Consider the following 20169-nt stretch of genomic DNA (forward strand, 5'->3'; position numbering starts at 1 on the left):
TACCATTTCTCTGAATATTTATTTCCTTTTTTTGCCTACTCTGTGGTGGGGGAAGAGAATATTACCACCAAGTCTTTCCACTTGAGTCGTAAGAGGTGACAAAAAATGGGACAGGGATGGCATTAGGAGTCCAACTATCTGTAGCCCAGAAAGGGGACATTCCTAAAAAAAGTAAAGGCATAAGAGGGTCTGGGAGTTTTCCAACCAGTACCCTAAGGTTTGGGTCTTTTAATGTGCGTGGATGTGGTACAGATGAGAGTAAAAGGGAAGAGATAGGCATTATGTTTGTGAGAAGAAAGATGGATGTGCTGGCTTTGAGTAAAACTAAAATGAAAGGGAAGGGCGAGTGTGAGTTTGGGAGTGTAGCTGGGAGGTACTCGGGAGTGAAGAAGGGATGAGGGAGAGAAGGGGTGGCTATACTAGTAAATAAAGAGATAAGTAAGCATGTAATGGAGTGGAAGGTTTCATCAAGGTTGATGTGGATGAAGGTGAAGCTGGGAAGGTAAATGTGGGTTTTTGTAAGTGCATATGGGCCTGGTAGTGAGAATAGTGTAGAGGAAAGGGAGGCTTTTTGGGTAGATATAAATGAGTGCATAGAGGAATTAGGGAGAAATGTCAATGTAGTTGTATTGAGAGACCTTAATGCTAGGGTAGGAAATGAACCAATAGACGATGTGATTGAGAAGTATGGAGTTCCAGGTAAAATTCGTTGTGGAGATGTGTCTTGAGAGTTGATGATAACAAATACAGTGTTTAAGAAGAAAATCAAGCATAAGTACACATGGGAGAGTGTGGTGGAGGGAAGGGTGGCAGAGCATTAAGGGGACCGGCTGGTCAAGAATCGATGAAAATTGGGTTAAAATGAAAAACTGGGAAAAAAATTCTACATCTGCGTACGGCAATCGACAGTCTGTATGTGGAGTATTTAATCAAAATTCGCCTTATTTTCGTAGTTATGGCAAATAAACCCCCTCCTCCCTCCAACTCGACCCCATCTCGGCCCTATGATACGTATTGGTCACTACAATATATATATTATTGCAATAAATAACAATAATTTGTAATGATTGAGTGCTATTCCTAGTGACTTCTGGCAACTTTGTCTCTGTACCAGAGGTTATATATAGACCCCAGAATGGGTAGATGCCTCAGAAAGCGATAAACAGTAGACAAAAATTGAGTGATACGCTCCACTGCAAGCCACCATCAATCCTTTTATCATTTGACAAGCTGTTATACTATTTTTGAGATGCCATGTCCTCGCAAGCAAACCAAACACCTTCAGGAAGCTAGGAAAAGGCAAGAATTACAAAGTAAGCAAGCTATGACACCCTAATGTAATAACCTGCCTAAAATGCAGGTGGGGACCAGGAGCCAGAAGACAGAGGATTATATGACTGGACATCAACATATATGACTGAATATGAATAAATTTTATTCTAAATATCATCAACATTCAAGCCTAAAAAGCTAAATAAGGAAATTCCATGATATCCCTTATTTATATTAGTATGTAGGGGTTCAAAGTTAGTGAAAACTTTGACGGCCCGTATCTCAAAACCTAAGTTTTATACCTTCAAATTTCTACTCCTCCATAACTTCTTAATCAATTTCAATGAAAATTCACACATAATATGTCTAAATCTGCTTGATTGATGAAATAGAACGTTTTTTGTAATATCTGAAAGGGTTAATTTTTGCCAAATTTTTTTTGTCCCTATTTGAAGGGGGACTGGGTGTGAAAATATATAAAAATTAAAATTCCACAAACTAATTACTTTAACTAAAATTTCTCTCTATTAGTTTGAAGGTCTGGATAAGGTCCTTCCACCATATTAATTTCATTCATGTAGAGCAATTATTATAGGAGGAGTAGTCATTTCAAAATTATCAATTTTTTTGAAAGGGAGATGGGGGGGCAAAATATGAAAGGGTTACAGATTAGTTTTTTTGGGTTAGGAAAGATGTATATGGTGTCCTTAACTCCTGGCATAAATTTCTGTGCAATAACCCAATTAATAAAGATTTTCATCTTTTGATCAGCCGGTCCCCTTAATGGACTTTATAGTGGTGACCAGGAGTATGGTAGGAAGAGTTAACCACTTCCATACAGTGACGCCTACGTAGGCATCATGAGGAGCAAGTGGGTATGTGATGATGCCGACGTCGGCGTCTTGATTATATTTATTGAAGTCATACCTACATAAAGCAGGTAAGGCACCTGGTCTGGATGGATGCCATGCAGAATGTCTTAAAAAAGGAGGTACAGTAATGGTGGATTGGTTGGTGAGGTTATTAAATGTTTGCTGGAGAGAAGGTAGAGTGCCGGAGGACTGGAGGAGTGCTTGTATAGTTCCACTTTACAAGGGAAAGGGGGACAAGTGTGAATGTAGTAGTTTCAGAGGGATTAGCTTGTTAAGTGTAGTTGGGAAGGCTTATGGGAGGATCTTGATTGAGAGGATTAGGAGAGGAACAGAGGGAGTAATTGGTGAGGAACAGTGTGGATTTAGGATGGGTAGAGGTTGTGTACATCAGATTTTTGTGGTAAGACAGATATGTGAGAAAGCTATAGGAAAGGGGAAGGATGTTTTTTGGGCCTTTATGGATCTGGAAAAGGCTTACGATAGGGTAGACAGAGAGGCACTGTGGGAGGTTATGCGGATATACGGGATAGGAGGAAAGCTTCTCGGAGCTGTCAAGAGTTTTTATGAGAGTAGTAGAGCATGTGTCAGGATTAGAAATGGAGAGAGTGAGTGGTTTGAGGTAAAGGTGGGACTTCGTCAAGGATGCATTATGCCACCCTGGCTGTTCAACTTATACATGGATGGGGTAATGCTAGAGGTAAATGCAAGGGTAGTGGGTCAGGGATTGGAGATGTTTAAAGAAAATGGAGAAAAGTGGGAGGTGAACCAGCTGTTGTTTGCGGACGACACTGCGCTTGTGGCAGGATCGGAGGAGGGATTGAGGAAGTTGGTGGCAGAGTTTGGGAGAGTGTGTGATAGAAGAAAGCTGAAGATAAATGTGGGTAAAAGTAAGGTGATGAGATGTACAAGGAGTGAAAGTGGCAGCAGACTGGAAGTGAGCATTAAGGGAGAGCGACTGGAGGAAGTGGATAGTTTTAGATACTTGGGTGCAAATGTGGCAGGAAAAGGTGGAGTGAAAGTGGAGGTAGAATGTAGATTGAGAGAAGTGAGTAAATGCCTTGGTGGATTAAAAAGTGTAATGAGGAATAGAAATTTGGGAATGGATGCTAAGAGGAGACTGTATGAAGGAGTGATTGTGCCAACAGCACTGTATGGAGCAGAAATATGGAACATAAGAGAGGAAGAGAGAAGGAGTTTGAATGTGTTTGAGATGAGGTGTCTGAGAAGTATGATGGGGGTTACTAGGCTAGATAGAGTGAGAAATGAGGAGGTGAGGAGGAGAACAGGGGTGGAAAGGGAGTTGGGAGATAGGGTTGATGAAAGAGTATTAGGATGGTTTGGACACATGGAAAGAATGAGTGAAGAAAGACTATTAAAGGAGGTATGGAAGGCAGATGTGGAGGGAGTGAACATGAGGGGACGTCCTAAGATGAGATGGATGGATGGGGTGAAGGGGGCTTTGGGGAAGAGGGGAATGTCTGTTGAGGAAGGACGGGAGAGGACAGAAGACAGGGGTGAATGGAGAATGGTTGTATATGGATGATGTTGTGATGCATGAGGTGGAATGGACGGGGGGATGGGGAGTGAGGTAGTGTGTGAGCAAAATTTTGACGCAGCCCTAAGGGATTTCTCCCCGTCTTCTCCTTTATATGGGGGGACGGAGAGGGGGGGTCGCCGATTTAATGAAGCGTCCTTGCTGTGGATGTGCTGTATCTTGCGACACTGTTTCTGACCCAGGGCACTGGACAAGGTGCAGGGATGACCTGTCATCTAGGAGGTGCTAAGATGGGAGGGAGGGTGGAGGGGTGTGGAGTGTTTTCAGGGATGGAATTATTTTATGCCTTTTCCTTTTTGGCTACCTCCCTAGTAAAGGGGAAAAAGTCTTGGTATATGTATGTATGTATGTACCTACATAACCTCCATTCTCTCTAAACTTGCTTCATCATATTTTCTATGGTTTTCAAAATTCACGGGTGAAAGGGAACAAACGATTGAGCACTGACTATTTTTTATAATGCGATTATTATGACGCAACATCGCACGTCGGGCAGCTAATGCTGCCAGACGTGCGATGTGCCCCGGAGTGAAGAGGTTAAGGATGTACATGTTCTAAGGGGAGAGAGTGGGGGAATATCAGATCATTTTCTGGTGGAAGGTAAATTGAGTGGAGAATACGCAGAGAAAGAGGAAAAGGGCAGAAGGTAGGGAGGTACTTAGAGTGAACTGCTTAAATGAGAAGGAAAAGGAGAATGTGTATAAGAAGCTGAGAGAGGAATGGGAGGAAGTGAAGAAGGAATGGGGATGGTTCAAGGAGAGAGTCATAAGGTGTGCAATGATGGTGTGTGGAACAAGGAGGGCGAGAGGAAATATAAGGATGGGTGGTAAGTGGTGGGATGAGGAAGCAAAGACAGGTGTAGAAGAGAAGAAACAGGCATTCATAGATTGGCTACAAATTAGGATGAGTGAATCGTATGAGAGGTACAAAGTAAAGAGAAGGGAAGTTAAGCATAAGATAAAGGAAGCAAAGGGGAGAGCAGATGTGAAATGGGGTAAGAGTATGACAAAGTTTTGAAAGTAATAAAAAGATGTTTTGGAAAGAAATTTAAAGAGGAAGAGGAGGCGAATCAAGTAGAGAAAAGGTAAAAGGTGCAGATGGAGAGATGATAATGGAAGACAAAGCAGTGAGAGGAAGGTGGACAGAGTATTTTATGGAGTTACTAAATGTGAAGGACGATAGGGAGGAAAAGGTAGTTGCAGTGGGAAGCGCTAAGAAAATGACAGTGATGAGTGAGAAAAATGGCCTAGTGTAGGCCTTATGGTCTTTTGCAGTCTCCTTTATTCTTATGTTCTCCTTTATTCTTATGTTCTTATGAAGTGAAAGCAGCTGTTAAGATAATGAGAGCAGGTAAGGCACCTGGGTTGGATGGATGCCATGAAGAATGTCTGAAGAAAGGAGGTACAGTTATGGTGGACTGGCTGGTGAGGTAATTTAATGTTTGTTTAAGAGAGGGTAGAGTGCCAGAGGACTGGAGGAGTGCCTGTGTAGTTCCGCTTTACAAGGGAAAGGAGGACAAGTGTGAGTGTAGTAGTTTCAGAGAGATCAGCTTGTTGAGTGTAGTTGGGAAGGCTTATGGGAGGGTCTTGATTGAGAGGAGTAATATCTAGGTGGGGCAATATTACTAGTGGGGTCCCCCAGGGCTCGGTTTTGGGTCCCTTCTTGTTCATTATGTACAGAAACGACTTAGACAACGGGATAAATATTGATGTTTGTAAGTTTGCAGACGACACTAAAATAGGACGCCTAATTAGGTCAGGAGACGATGCAGAGATTCTGCAGGATGAGCTTAACAAATTGTTCACATGGTCGGTGAAATGGCAAATGAACTTCAATATCTAAGTGTAGCATGTTAAATGTAGGGCTATACAACCCCGAAAATAGATACAGCTTAGATTACACACTTTTAGAGAAAATTGAGTGTGAGAGAGACTTGGGAGTTCGTGTCCAGACCTTAAAACCAGGAAACAGTGCATTAGCACCAGGAATAAAGCTAACTGAGCATTAGGTTTCATTGCTAGGACGGTAACGAATAGAAGTGCAGAGGTAATTATTAACTCTATCTAACGATAGTTAGACCAATCCTTGACTACGTGGTACAGTTTTGGTCTCTGTCCTACAGAATGACCATCAATTCACTAGAATCAGTAGAGAACAATGACCAAAATGATACATGAACTCAGAAATTTGCCTTACGAAGAGAGCCTTAGACACCTTAACTTACACTCTCTGGAAAGACGCAGAGTGCGGGGTGATCTAATAGAGGTGTTAAGTGGACCAAAGGCTTTAACCACTTCAGTACGGGACTCAAATCTCGCGGGCAGCAGCCAATGCCAGCCGTATGACGTGTCGTAATAATACTCGCATCATAAAATATAGTCACGGCTTATATCGATCGTTCTCTCTTTCACCCGCGAATTTTGAAAACCACAGAGAATGGGATTCAGGGTGCATTTGGGAGAATGTAAAAACACAGGGGCGACTACAATAAATATAATCAAGACGCCGATATGGCAGCGTCGCGAATCCACTTGCTCCTCATGACGCCTACGTGTGCGGCACCGTATGGAAGGGGTTAACAAGGGTGATGCAAACAAGGTCATCATATTATAACAACAGGGCAGGACTTGCAGTAATGGTTATAAATTGGACAATTTAGATTTAAAAAGGAAATAGGCAAGAACTGGTTTACTAATAGGGTGGTTGACGAATGGAATAAAATTAGTAATCATGTAGTAAGCTCTGAAACTATCAGTTGTTTTAAAAAACGATTAGACAACTTTAGGGATGGAGATGACAGGTGGTGATGGATATGGAGCTGCCTAGTGTAGGCCTTATGGTCTCTTGCAGTCTCCTTCATTCTTATGTTTTCTTATGTTCTTATGATTAGGAGAGGAACAGAGAGGGAGTAATTGGTGAGGAACAGTGTGGGTTTAGGACATGTAGAGGTTGTGTAGATCAGATTTTTGAGGTAAGATAGATATGTGAGAAAGCTATAGGAAAAGGTAAGGAGTTCTTTTGGGCCTTTATGGATCTGGAAAAGGCTTATGACAGGGTAGACAGGAAGGCACTGTGGGAGGTACTGCAGATATATGGGATAGGAAGAAAGCTGTTAACCCCTTCACTATGGGCCAAAATCTCGTGGGCAGCATTAGGTGCCAGACGTGCGATGTTGCGTCCTAATACTCGCATTATAAAAAATAAAGTTACCAGTGTATTGCTCATTCTCTTTCACCCGTGAATTTTGATAACCATAAAAAATATGATGAAGCCAGTTTACAGAGTATGGGGGTCACGCAGGTACAACTACAATACATATAATCAAGACGCCGACATCGGCATCTTCACGTACCCACTTGCTCCTCATGACGCCTACGTAGGCATCATCGTATCGAAGGGGTTAACCCCTTCCATACGGTGCCGCACACGTAGGCGTCATGGGGAGCAAGTGTATTCGCGAGGCTGCCATATCGGCGTCTTGATTATATTTATTGTAGTCGCCCCTCCATAATGACATTCTTTCTAATTCTTTTGTAATCGCATTTTCTATGGTTATCAAAATTCACGGGTGAAGAGAGAACGATCGATATAAGCGGTGACTATATTTTATGATGCGAGTATTATTACGACACGTCGTACGGCTGGCATTGGCTGCTGCCACCGCGATCTAAGTCCATGACGCCTACGTGTGCGGCACCGTATGGAAGGGGTTAAGAGCAGTCAAGAGTTTTTACGAGAGTAGTAGAGCTTGTGTTAGGATTAGAAATGGAGAGAGTGAATGGTTTGAGGTAAAGGTGGGACTTCGTCAGGGATGTGTTATGTCACCCTGGCTGTTCAATCTTTACATGGATGGGGTGGTGTGAGAGGTGAATGCAAGGGTAGTGGGTCAGGGGTTGGAGATGATTAAAGAAAATGGAGAAAAGTAGGAGGTGAGCCAGTTGTTGTTTGCTGACGACACTGCGCTTGTAGCAGGATCAGAGGAGGGATTGAGGAAATTAGTGACAGAGTTTGAGGTGTGTGAAAGAAGGAAGGTGAAGATAAATGTGGGTAAAAGTAAGGTGATGAGATGTACAAGGGGAGAGAGTGACAGCAGGCTGGAAGTGAGCATTAAGGGTGAAAGACTGGAGGAAGTGGATAGTTTTAGATATTTGGGTGCAAATGTGGCAGGAAAGGGAGGAGTGGGGGTGGAGGTAGAATGTACATTGAGAGAAGCGAGTAAATGCCTTGGTGGATTGAAAAGTGTAATGAGAAATAGACACCTGGGAATGGATGCTAAGAGGTCATTATATGAAGGAGTGATTGTGCCAACAGCATTGTATGGGGCAGAAACATAGAACATGAGAGAGGAAGAAAGGAGTTTGAATGTGTTTGAGATGAGGTGTCTGAGAAGTATGATAGGGGTTACTAGGCTGTGTGAGAAATGAGGTGATGAGGAGAACAGGGGTGGAAAGGGAACTGGGAGATAGGGTTGATGAAAGAGTATTAGGATGGTTTGGACACATGGAAAGAATGAGTGAAGAAAGATTAGTAAAAGAAGTGTGGAAGGCAGAGGTGGAAGGAGTGAATATGAAGGGGCGTCCTAGGATGAGATGGATGGATGGGGTGAAAGGGGCATTACAAAAGAGAGGAATGTCTGTGGAAGAGAGACAGGAGAGGACAGAAGATAGGGGTGAATGGAGAGGGCTTGTGTATAGATGATGCTGTGATGCATGAGGGGGAGTGGGTGGGGGATGGGTGGTGTGGAAGTATGTATGAGAAAAATTTGACGCAGCCCGAAGGGATTTCTTCCAGTCTTCTCCTTTTCTGCATGAGGGGACAGAGGGGGGGTCGCCGAATTTGTGAAGTGGCCTTGCTGTGGATGTGCTGTGTCTTGCGACACTGCTTCTGACCCCGGTCAGTGAACAGGATGCAGGGATGACCTGTCATCCAGGAGGTGCCAAGATAAGAGGGAGGGAGGAGGGTGGAGGGGAGTGGAATATATAGGAAATGGAATGGGTGGGAGTGGTTTCTATAACTTTTTCTTTTTGGCTACTCCCCGTGTAGGGGGAAAAAGCCTTTGGTATATGTATGTATGAATAGAAGTGGCCCAAGAACGGAACCTTGAGGAACTCCATTCATAACATTTTTCCATCTAGAAGATTTGCCATTTAATACAACTCTCAGTTTTCGATCATTCAACCAATTTCTTGTCCAATTTAATATATATACATGTATATATACATACATATATATACATACACACACACACACACACATATATATATATATATAAATATATAGGACACATATACATACATATATAAACACACATATTTATATACTATACATATATAAATGTATACATACATATACATATATATGCATGTACAGCCTTTGTACCTCACCACAGTAGTTTAATCTGGGTTGATAAAGTTGTATGAACAGTAAAAGTACACATGAACTGTCAAGTGTGCTGGAATGGCAGGTGTTGTGAATGAATTATGAAACAATTTGTAATCAGTTCAACAACACTAATGTGACAGTGACATACTGCACTTCTAATGTCCACCATTGCAGATCAGGTTTAGGAACCATAAAAGTACTTTGGTTTCCTGCATTCAAGTCAGGAATTATACCCAGTGCACAAGGGCTCTGCATGAGGGATACTAGTTGAAATGATAAGCATTCCTCTTGAGGTTTCTCTCCAATCATAAAAGAATGCTGGATGACCTAAGTTTGTATGGGTGTCACTGACATCCCTGCTGCATAAAACCTATGCATTCAATACCCTATACATGCCCTCTAACTCTAACACCTCAAATATATTGGAATGCAACATCACCCTCAGGAGCCATCCACCTCATTCCTAAATTCATAATTTATTATCTGCAGTGAAAACTCACCTTAACTGCATATCCTTTGGCTTCCATGGCTTCATCTCCAATGAAGAAATCTAGGTCCTCTACACCTTTGCACAACCTTCTTTGTGACTGGTCCCCAACCTTGGCCATTTCCTTGATAGCTACAGCTGAGGGAATTATCATCTGGGGTTCATGATTACCAGCATAGCCTAATTTTGTGTAGCTGCAAAAAAAGAAAAAGAAATCTTCACATATACAGCATTACCAATAAAACATATGAGCCTAACTCAGTGTGCATAAATACAAATTGTATGATATAAAATCATAAATAATTGCCAAAGTTTTTGTGCACGAAAGAAACTTCATGAACAAAGATGACAAGCTATCACTTCATCCTCTTTTAAATAACAAGTACAGTAAAAGCTCTTTTATCCGTTATTCTCGTATCCGGCTCCTTCTTATAACTAGCATATTATTCACGAGGAAATAACAATTTTGTATAAAAATGTAAAAATTCGAAAAAATAAAAATTTAAAATTCCCGCGCCACTCCCGCTGCCGCCAGAGGTAGCATGCATCTTTCCCGCCATCTCCCACAAATCCCGCTGCTTCGTCAGGCCCAGTGCCCACTGTAATAAGACGCCTGATGTTAAGCGTGTGACTGTCTATTAGCAACTCTCAACACACAAACACATACCGACAGCAAACAAAGCGCACTTCCAGGAACTCGCTGCAGTGATGGCTGAGTTGAAGGATATGCGTGGTAGTGCTAAGCTTAGCATCACTGATGAAGCTCTTCAGGAGTGGATGGAGGTCGACAATGACGAAGCTATCACTCCCACACTAACTGACGACGAAATCATTCAGGCAGTGATTGAGGAGAAGCATGGTAAGAAAACAGAGGCCGATAGTGAAGAGGAAGATGACCCAGAGCCAAGAGTAACATGGAAGGATGCCGCTAAAGGATTCGCAACATCTATCAAGTTTGCGGAGCAGTGCACCTACATGGGGACTCACGACGTGATGTCTCTTCACTGTCTTCAAAATTAATTTTTAATGCAGAGACAATCATTCTAAACAAAGAGACATACATGATTTCATGAAAATAAATAAAGATAAATAAATATGAATATACTGGTAAATAAATAAACAACAAAAGTGAAGCCATTGAATGAATTTTATTTAAGTACTCTATGAATAAAGGCAATAAATGTATTTTTTTAATATTCCTTCTTGTAACCGGGATTTCCCCTTTCCGGCACGTCTTTGGTCCCACTCATGTCAGTTAAAAGAGCTTATACTGTACATCTTTCAACCCTTAAAAAAATACAGTCGAACCTCGAAAGCCCGGACTAATTGGGGGGAAGGGTGGTCCGGTCATGCCAAAAGTCCGGTCATCGAAAATATCACCCTAACACCCGTAGATTTTCATAGCGGTATACGAATAGGTAATGTATATGGCATAGAAACACATAAGAATAATACTCTAACACTGTAATAATAACAATACTGTAATAATACTATAATACTAATAATTCTGTAATAATAACTGTAATACAGGCATGTAAATGTACTGTATATACAGTGTACTGTACTGTATTTTTTATTACGTACACTGTAAATATCAGAAGGTATGCACGCGGGACAGTGGTGGCGGGCAGGGTTGCCGCGTTTTCTACACTGCCGTGTAGAATGGGAGTGTTGCCATACCGGGGTATACATTTTTCTAGGGCGTGTGCAGACTTTCATAGCAAGATATACTTGTCAAACTTTGACAAAATGTTGGTTCTAGTTTATTTTATTCTTGAATGTATATAATGCCCCTATGTCCTAACATATTCAGTAAGATATAAAAATTATTTTTTCTATATTATCTCTAAAAGCTGAAAATTTAGCGTAGAATTTTTTTCTACACGGCAAAAACTTATCTTTTGGGGTATAATATTTTATAAACACAATTACCAATAAAAGTCATATTTTGATATACCATTTATTATTTGATAACTAGTTCTATGATTTTTAAACAAAAGTTTGAGTTTTTGAATGTTTTTAACAGCCCGCTAATATGTAGAAAAAATTTCCTCATGTCCTTATGCAGTTGCCACATGCCGCTATTTTACTACGTTTTGGTACAAAATTCTACGAAACGGCAGCCCTGGTGGCGGCTTGACTGGGCCGGGTTTGAGTACACGTGTATGGCCGTTGCTGCCACCTACCGGACAAATAGGGAACTTTGCTAGAAAAGTCCGCCCTTTGTTAATTTTGACCGGTCATACGAGGGTCCGGGCATTCGGGGTCCAGGTTTTTGAGGTTCGACTATACTTATAAGATGAAAAAAATGTATATAATGTTCATTATATACACACATAAATAACTTGGACAATGGGATTGATAGTGATGTTAGGCAGTTTGCATATGACCCTAAAATAGGACACCATATTATGTAAGGGGAAGATGATGGGATACTCCATAAGGATCTTAATAAATTGTTTAAATGATTGTAATGGCAAATGCTCTTCAAATCTCAAAGTGCAGTGTTAAATATAGGATTACACATACCAGCCAACAGCTATATCTTAGATAATGTCATATTAACCTCTTCAGTACGGGCCTTAAATCTCGCAGGCAGCAGCCGCTGCCAGCCGTACGACGTGTCGTAATAATACTCGCATCATAAAATATAGTCACCGCTTATATCGATTGTTCTCTCACCCGTGAATTTGGATAACCATAGAAAATGTGATTAAAGACAGTTTAGAGAGTATGTAAAAATGCAGGACTACAATAAATATAATCAAGACGCCGATATGGCAGCCTCGCGTATCCACTTGCTCCTCATGCCGCCTACGTATGCGGCACCGTATGGAAGGGGTTAGGAGCGTCACCAGCGATCATTCGAAAAATTCTGGTACACGAGCAAATTTTAGGTAAACATTGCAAAAGAACCTCTATGATGATGGCAACACTCTCACAAAGTTATACGACTGTATTTCATTTCTATTTTTTTATAGAGCATAAAATAGATAAAATATTGGCAACATCTGGCAACCCCATTGCATAAAAAACATTCTATATATTGAAATAGCGTCAACATTTCTATAGCTATTTCGTTTTTAGCTACAGAATTGTGTTTATGGAGATATTTGGCAACTCCTCCCATCAGCATTCCCAACAAAGACAGTGGACAGGACATCAGTACTCTTGAAAAGGTCAAAGGTGATGTCGTTCCTGGCACTCTCACTGTATGCTACAATTTTGATTCCTTACCCTGTATTATTGCTGTGATCATGGAAAAATTAACAAGAAACTAGAGAGCGAAGTAGCAGAATATAGAGAGGGCACGTGAGTGCCTGAAATAGAAACAAGGAGGAAAAAGAAAGAGGAGAAAAGCAGCACAGCTGCATCCAGCAATCCGCAAGCATTTACTAGCCATGCCCACCTTACACCTCCACCCACACCACACCACTCACCCTCACCTCACACCTCATCAGCAAAGAAGAGGAAATTGGAGATTTGCTATACATCGCAACCATCAAACAAATGGTCGCAAAAATTTAAATCCCCCGTCCTGTAAAGTTTATGTTTTTGTTCTTTCTGTTGTAATATCTTTGGTTGTTCTTTATGGATTTTGTCATTCTTGTTTCACGTGAAAGAAAACATCATGCTCTTTATTTTCTACAGTAAAAAAAAAAGTTTGAACAAAAAAAATATATATATTTACGAAACCTGATTTTTGCAGCATTTTTCAATTATTTAGAGAAACAAATTAATAAATCAGAGGTATTAGTTTGAAAAAACTTATTCAATAAGATTTGTTCCCCAGACTCTAAGCTTTCATTTCATACCAAGCTGAATGATGTGGAAGGTTTTTCCATTATGTAATTTGAGCTTCACTAGAGCTATATCTTCATTAAATACTCACTATGCCTTATATATACATGGGGGGTACACAATACCCTGAGGTATTACACACTAATGTAAGGGGTATTTATACCTATATTCATTAAACACATATTTGGGGAGGGGGGGAATATATCACCTACTCTATAAAGCGATGTGATACTCCCTTAAAGAAAAAAGAATATGAAAAGGACTTGGGAGTGTTAGTCTTGACCTTACACCCAGGAAACAGTGCATTTGTGCCAGGAACAGAGCTAACAGGGTATTAGGATTTATTGCTATGACAGTTACAAACAAAAAGGTATCTTGTGTATACCCATCCTTTACTATGCAGAAGATTTGGTCTCTGTCCTATAGAATGGATATTGATTAACTTGAATCAATAGAGAGGAGAATGATCAAAATGATACAGGGGATCTAATAGAGGTAATTTGGGTCAAGGGTTACGAGGGTGATGCAGGCAAGATCATCATATTTCGACAGCAGGGCAGGAATCATATTAATGGATTTAAATTGGATAAATTTAGGTTTAAGATAGTGAAAAGAACAGGTTTACCAAGAGGATGGTTAACAAATGGAATAGACTTAGTAACCATGTAGTGAGCACTGAAACAATTGGTTATTTCAAGAGAATATTAGTTAACTGTATGGATAAGGATGATGGGTGGTAATGGACATGGATCTGCCTAGTGGCCTTATAATCTTCCAGTCTCCCCCATTATGTTCTTATGTAAAAAGTACACCTATGATGGATAGACTTATATTTGTCAACTTTAGGATGGTGTGAAAACAATCTATATTAAATAGAAATACATATTTTTTATTTCTACATAGATATACCATAATGATCTTTCCCCTTTACCAGGTGGGTAGCCCAGTCAATGGATCAGTTTGAAAGTAGTTGGAAAGGCATATGGGAGGGCATTAATTGGAGAGGAAAAAAAAAAAATAATAATAATAATAATAATAATAATGTGGATAGGAGGTAAGGGAACACGGGCTGAGGGAAATAAGTTTCGATGTGAAAAATCTTTTTACGAACGTCGCAATTGATGGTGCCCTAGAAGCAGTTGAGGAAGTACTGGAAATGTTCGAGGATAGTGATTTACCCGTGTGCAAACGTGATTACAAGAAATTATTATCCATGTGCGTCAGGTTCGGTGCTTGTGAATTTAACGGTGAAGAATACCGCCAACATGCAGGTTTAGCGATGGGTTCTCCCCTCAGTGCAGTTATGGCCTCTCTATATATGGAGATGTTAGAAAACAAGTTTTTTCTCCGCATGATATCTGAAAATACTGTTTGGCTGAGATACGTGGACGATGTTTTAGTGATTACCCACTACAATACTAAAATTGAAAATTTATTATCTAATCTAAATAGTGTGAATTCTAATATCCAATTCACGATCGAAAATGAGATAGACGGACAACTACCTTTTCTAGACACCGTGTTAATAAGATCAGGATGCGGCGTTAGATTTAAAGTTTACAGGAAACCGACAAATAAAAATGACTTCATTCATTTCTACAGTGCACATAATAAGAGGACAAAGACTGGTGTGGTGATAGGCCTGTTTTTAAGAGCACTTCGTATTTGCAGTGACAAATTTCTAGCGGATGAAATTGAAATAATTAAAACAACTTTTGAAAAGCTCAAATACCCCAGAGGGTTACTTTGCACCCTGGAGGAGAAGGCTCGTAGTATACTACGCAGCAAAAGAGAAAAGTCCAACGCTAAATATTGGGTGGTCCCAAACTCCAATCTAACAAGAGATCTAGACAAAATCTTATCGTCCTCCAACATTAGTCTTGCAACTTCCACAGGTACGAAAATAAAGGACCTTTTAATCAAGAAAAAAGACCCAACCACAAATACAAACAGCGTAGTTTACGAAATCCCGTGTGGTGGATGTGACAGAAAATACATCGGTGAAACCGGCAGAGGCTTAGACACCAGATTGAAAGAACACCGAGCAGACGTAAGGCACCACAGGGTTAGTAGTGCATTAGTTAACCATGTCGATGAAAGAGGCCATCTACCAAAATGGGACCAGGCAAGAATTCTCATGGATAACATTACACGGCAGGAAAGAAAGGCGATGCAGTCCGTTTTTATCAACATCCATGATAACATCAATAAGAGAACTGGGGATTTAATATGGGCTAAAGCAGCAGCACACTTTATCATAATGAATAATAAATACAGAGCCCCTGATCCAGACGGACGTTTCAGCCACGCGAACAACAGGAGGATACTTGGTCCACCCGCTGTGACAATCCGCCACACCGACAGATGAGGTCGAGTGGGGGACCAACCTGACACTTTGCCACGTTCCTTCTTTTGCCATATATATTGACCAACTTGACTTCAAACTATGTTCCTCTGAAGAAGCCACTCAGGCGAAACTAGTCAGGAATAAAAGTATTTCCCTCAGCCCGTGTTCCCTTACCTCCTATCCACATTCGTCACAATGTATACACAATAATAATAATAATAAATATATACAGTCGAACCTCGAAAGACCAGACTAATTGGGGGGAAGGGTGGTCCGGTCATGCCAAAAGTCCGGTCATCGAAAATATCACCCTAACACCCGTAGATTTTCGTAGCGGTATACGTATAGGTAATGTATGATATGGCATAGAAACACATAAGAATAATACTCTAACACTGTAATAATAACAATACTGTAATAATAATACTATAATACTAATAATTCTGTAATAATAACTGTAATACAGGCATGTAAATGTACTGTATATACAGTGTACTGTACTGTATTTTTTATTACGTACACTGTAAATATCGGAAGGTATGCACGCGGGACAGTGGTGGCGGGCAGGGTTGCCGCGTTTTCTACACTGCCGTGTAGAATGGGAGTGTTGCCATACCGGGGTATACATTTTTCTTGGGCGTGTGCAGACTTTCATAGCAAGATATACTTGTCAAACTTTGACAAAATGTTGGTTCTAGTTTATTTTATTCTTGAATGTATATAAGGCCCCCATGCCCTAACATATTCAGTAAGATATAAAAATGATTTTTTCTATATTATTATCGCTAAAAGAAAGCTGAAACTTTAGCGTAGAATTTTTTTCTACACAGTAAAAACGTATCTTTTGGGGTATAATATTTTATAAGTAACACAATTACCAATAAAAGTCATATTTTGATGTACCATTTATTATTTGATAACTAGTTCTATGATTTTTAAACAAAAGTTTGAGTTTTTGAATGTTTTTAACAGCCTGCTGATATGTAGAAAAAATTTCCTCATGTCCTTGTGCAGTTGCCACATGCCGCTGATTTACTACGTTTTGGTACAAAATTCTACAAAATGGCAGCCCTGGTGGCGGCTTGACTGGGTTTGAGTACACGTGTACGGCTGTCGCTGTCACCTACCGGAAAAATAGGGAACTTTGCTTGAAAAGTCTGCCCTTTGTTCATTTCGACCGGTCATACAAGGGTCCGGGCATTCGAGGTTCGACTGTATATATATATATATATATATATATATATATATATATATATATATAAAACTAACAGAATGGGAGTAATTGGGGAGGAACAGTATGGGTTAGGAAAGGTACAGGGTGTATGGATCAAATCTTTGTGGCAAATGTAAAGATGTGTTCTTAGGTTTTCCTAGATCTAGAGAAAGTTTATACCTAAGTCAATAAGATGGCATTGTGAGGGGTAGTACAAATATATGGAGTAGGGAGAAAGCTGACAAAGGCAGTCAAAAGCTTTTATGTGAGTAGTAGAACAGTGAGAGTGAGTGGTCTGAAAAGGTAGGGTTGCGTTAGGGTTATGTTATATCACTGTTGTTCAATGTGTACATGGATGGGGTGGTGTGGAAGGGAAATGCAAGGGTGACAGGTATTAGTCTAGTATTTCAAATAATTGTTGAATGTGGAGGTTAGGAAGAGTTTGATTGTGGCAGTGGGAGGACCTAAGAATATAATTGATGGGAGAGGAAAATTACAGGGCTACAGGAAAATATACAAAAAGGATTGATAGTAATAAAAACTAGTAAGGCACATGAGTTGGATGGGTGTCATGGAAAGCATCTGACAAAGGGAAGAGTAGTTACAGCAAATTGGCTATAGTATGTGTGCATATGTCATGCCAATCTCTTTTATTTCCCATCTATTTACCTAGTTGTATTTTGCGGGAAGGGGAGCTACGCTCGTGGTGTCCCGCCTTTGTATCTCGCAGTGTCTAGTTTGCTCTTAAACTCATGAATGTTTTTTGCGCACAGTATTTCAATGTCCAGTTTGTTCCAAGTGTCCACCACCCTATGTGGAAAACTGTTTTTCTTCAGATCTCCTCTGTAGCTATGTTTTTTTTTTTTTCCCATGGCCTCTTGTATGTCTCTTGTCCCAGTTTAAGAAGTCCTCTTTATTGAGTATTTCTGTGCGCTTCATGATTCTGTAGATGGTCAGTAAGTCACCTCTCTCTCTTCTTTGTTCCAGAGTCAGTAACTCCAGTTCAGCCAATCTCTCCTCATATGACAAGTTTGCAAGTGCAGGTGCCATTTTTGTGGCTGCTCTCTGGATTCTTTCTATTTTCTTTATATTCTTGTTGGTACTGGGTGACCACAATGTCACCGCATATTCTACTCTAGGCCTTATCAGTGTGACCAATACTTTTTTAATAATTTCTTCATCCAAATATGTAAATGCCACTTTTATTGATCTTAGCAAGTTGTAGGATTCTCTGACAATTTTGTTTATCTGTTTATCATAGGACAAGTCGTTTGAGATAACTACACCCAAATCTTTTTCGGATCTCTCCTTCTTTACCTCCTTGGTTCCAATTTTACATTGTCCTGATATTCGATTTCTGCTTTTTCCAAACTACATTGTGCTACACTTGTTAATATTGAAGTCCACTTCCCATTTCTGACTTAAGTTCCATACCTTATTCAGGTCTTCCTGCAGTGATTCGCAATCCTTTTCAGTTTTTACTTTCCTTAACAGTTTGGCGTTGTCTGCAAAGAAGCTCATGTAACATTTCACATCATCCATGTCATTCACATGAATAACAAATATTATTGGAGCCAATACAGATCCTTGCGGTACTCCACTGATCACCTCTTTCCAACCTAAATATTTTTCTCTGAGCACTACTCTCATCTTTCTACCAATCAGGAAGTCCTCCATCCATTTTAGTAGGTTCCCTTGTATCCCTCCTAAATGTTTTTTTTTTTGTGAGGTACTTTGTCAAAAGCTTTTTGCAAGTCCAGGAAGGTATAATCAGCCCATCCATTCCTTTCTTGCACTATGTCTATTAATCTTGAGTAGAAACATAACAAAGTGTGCAAGGATGGTGTGTGGAACAAGAAGGACAGGAGGAAATAGAAAGGTAGTGAATGGTGGGATGAGGAAACAAAGAAGGTTGTAGAAGAGAAGCAAGCAAGCTTTCACAGATTGGTTACAAAATAGGACGAGGGAGTCATATGAGAGGTACAAAGAAAAGAAAAGAGAAGTAAAGCAAAAGGTAAAGGAGGCAAAGAGGAGAGCAGATGTGAAATGGGGTAAGAGTATGACAGAAAATTTTGAAAGTAATAAAAAGATGTTTTGGAAAGAAATTAAGAGAGGAAGAGGAGGCGAATCAAGTAGAGAAGAAAAGGTAAAAGGTGCAGATGGAGAGATGATAATGGAAGAGAAGGCAGTAAGGGGAAGATGGGCACAATATTTTAGGGAGTTCCTAAATGTGAAGGAGGATAGGGAGGGAAAGATAGCTGCAGTGGGAAATGGAAGAAAGTGACCGTGATGAGTGAGGAAAATGGAGGAGAAATAAGGAAGGATGAAGTGAAGGCAGTTGTTAAGATGATGAAAGCAGGTAAGGCACCTGGTCTGCATGGATGCCATGCAGAATGTCTAAAAAAAGGAGGTACAGTGATGGTGGACTGGCTGGTGAGGTTATTTAATGTTTGCTGGAGAGAGGGTAGAGTGCCAGAGGACTGGAGGGGTGCCTGTATAGTTCCACTTTACAAGGGAAAAGGGGACAAGTGTGAATGTAGTAGTTTCAGAGGGATTAGCTTGTTAAGTGTAGTTGGGAAGATTTATGGGAGGATCTTGATTGAGAGGATTAGGAGAGGAACAGTGTGGATTTAGGTTGGGTAGAGGTTGTGTAGATCAGATCTTTGTGTTAAGACAAATATGTGAGAAAGCTATAGGAAAGGGGAAGGATGTTTTTTGGGCTTTTATGGATCTGGAAAAGTCTTACAATAGGGAAGACAGAAAGGCACTGTGGGAGGTTATGCAGATATATGGTATAGGAGGAAAGCTTCTGGGAGCTATCAAGAGTTTTTATGAGAGTAGTAGAGCTTGTGTCAGGATTAGAAATGGAGAGAGTGAGTGGTTCGAGGTAAAGGTGGGACTTCGTCAGGGATGCGTTATGTCACCCTGGCTGTTCAACTTATACATGGATGGGGTGGTGCGAGAGGTAAATGCAAGGGTAGTGGGTCAGGGATTGGAGATGGTTAAAGAAAATGGAGAAAAGTGGGAGGTGAGCCAGCTGTTGTTTGCAGACGACACTGCGCTTGTGGCAGGATCGGAGGAGGGATTGAGGAAGTTGGTGACAGAGTTTGGGAGAGCATGTGATAGAAGAAAGCTAAAGATAAATGTGGGTAAAAGTAAGGTGATGAGATGTACAAGGGGTGAAAGTGGCAGCAGACTGGAAGTGAGCATTAAGAGAGAGCAACTGGAGGAAATGGATAG

General features: G+C 40.5%; 1 protein-coding gene across 1 annotated transcript in view; it reads right to left on the reverse strand.

Annotated features, from left to right (window-relative positions):
* Arp3 (Actin-related protein 3) overlaps positions 1-20169 on the reverse strand; it is a 197927-nt gene that overhangs the window by 122177 nt on the left and 55581 nt on the right. Inside the window, exon 2 of the mRNA XM_076199005.1 lies at positions 9582-9762. Within this exon, the coding sequence (XP_076055120.1) occupies positions 9582-9762 (181 nt within the window). The remainder of the gene's footprint in view (positions 1-9581; positions 9763-20169) is intronic.

Source organism: Oratosquilla oratoria, chromosome 15 (genome assembly GCF_046742065.1).
Source record: "Oratosquilla oratoria isolate Oo_2021 chromosome 15, ASM4674206v1, whole genome shotgun sequence".
Taxonomy (NCBI): Eukaryota; Metazoa; Arthropoda; class Malacostraca; order Stomatopoda; family Squillidae; genus Oratosquilla; species Oratosquilla oratoria.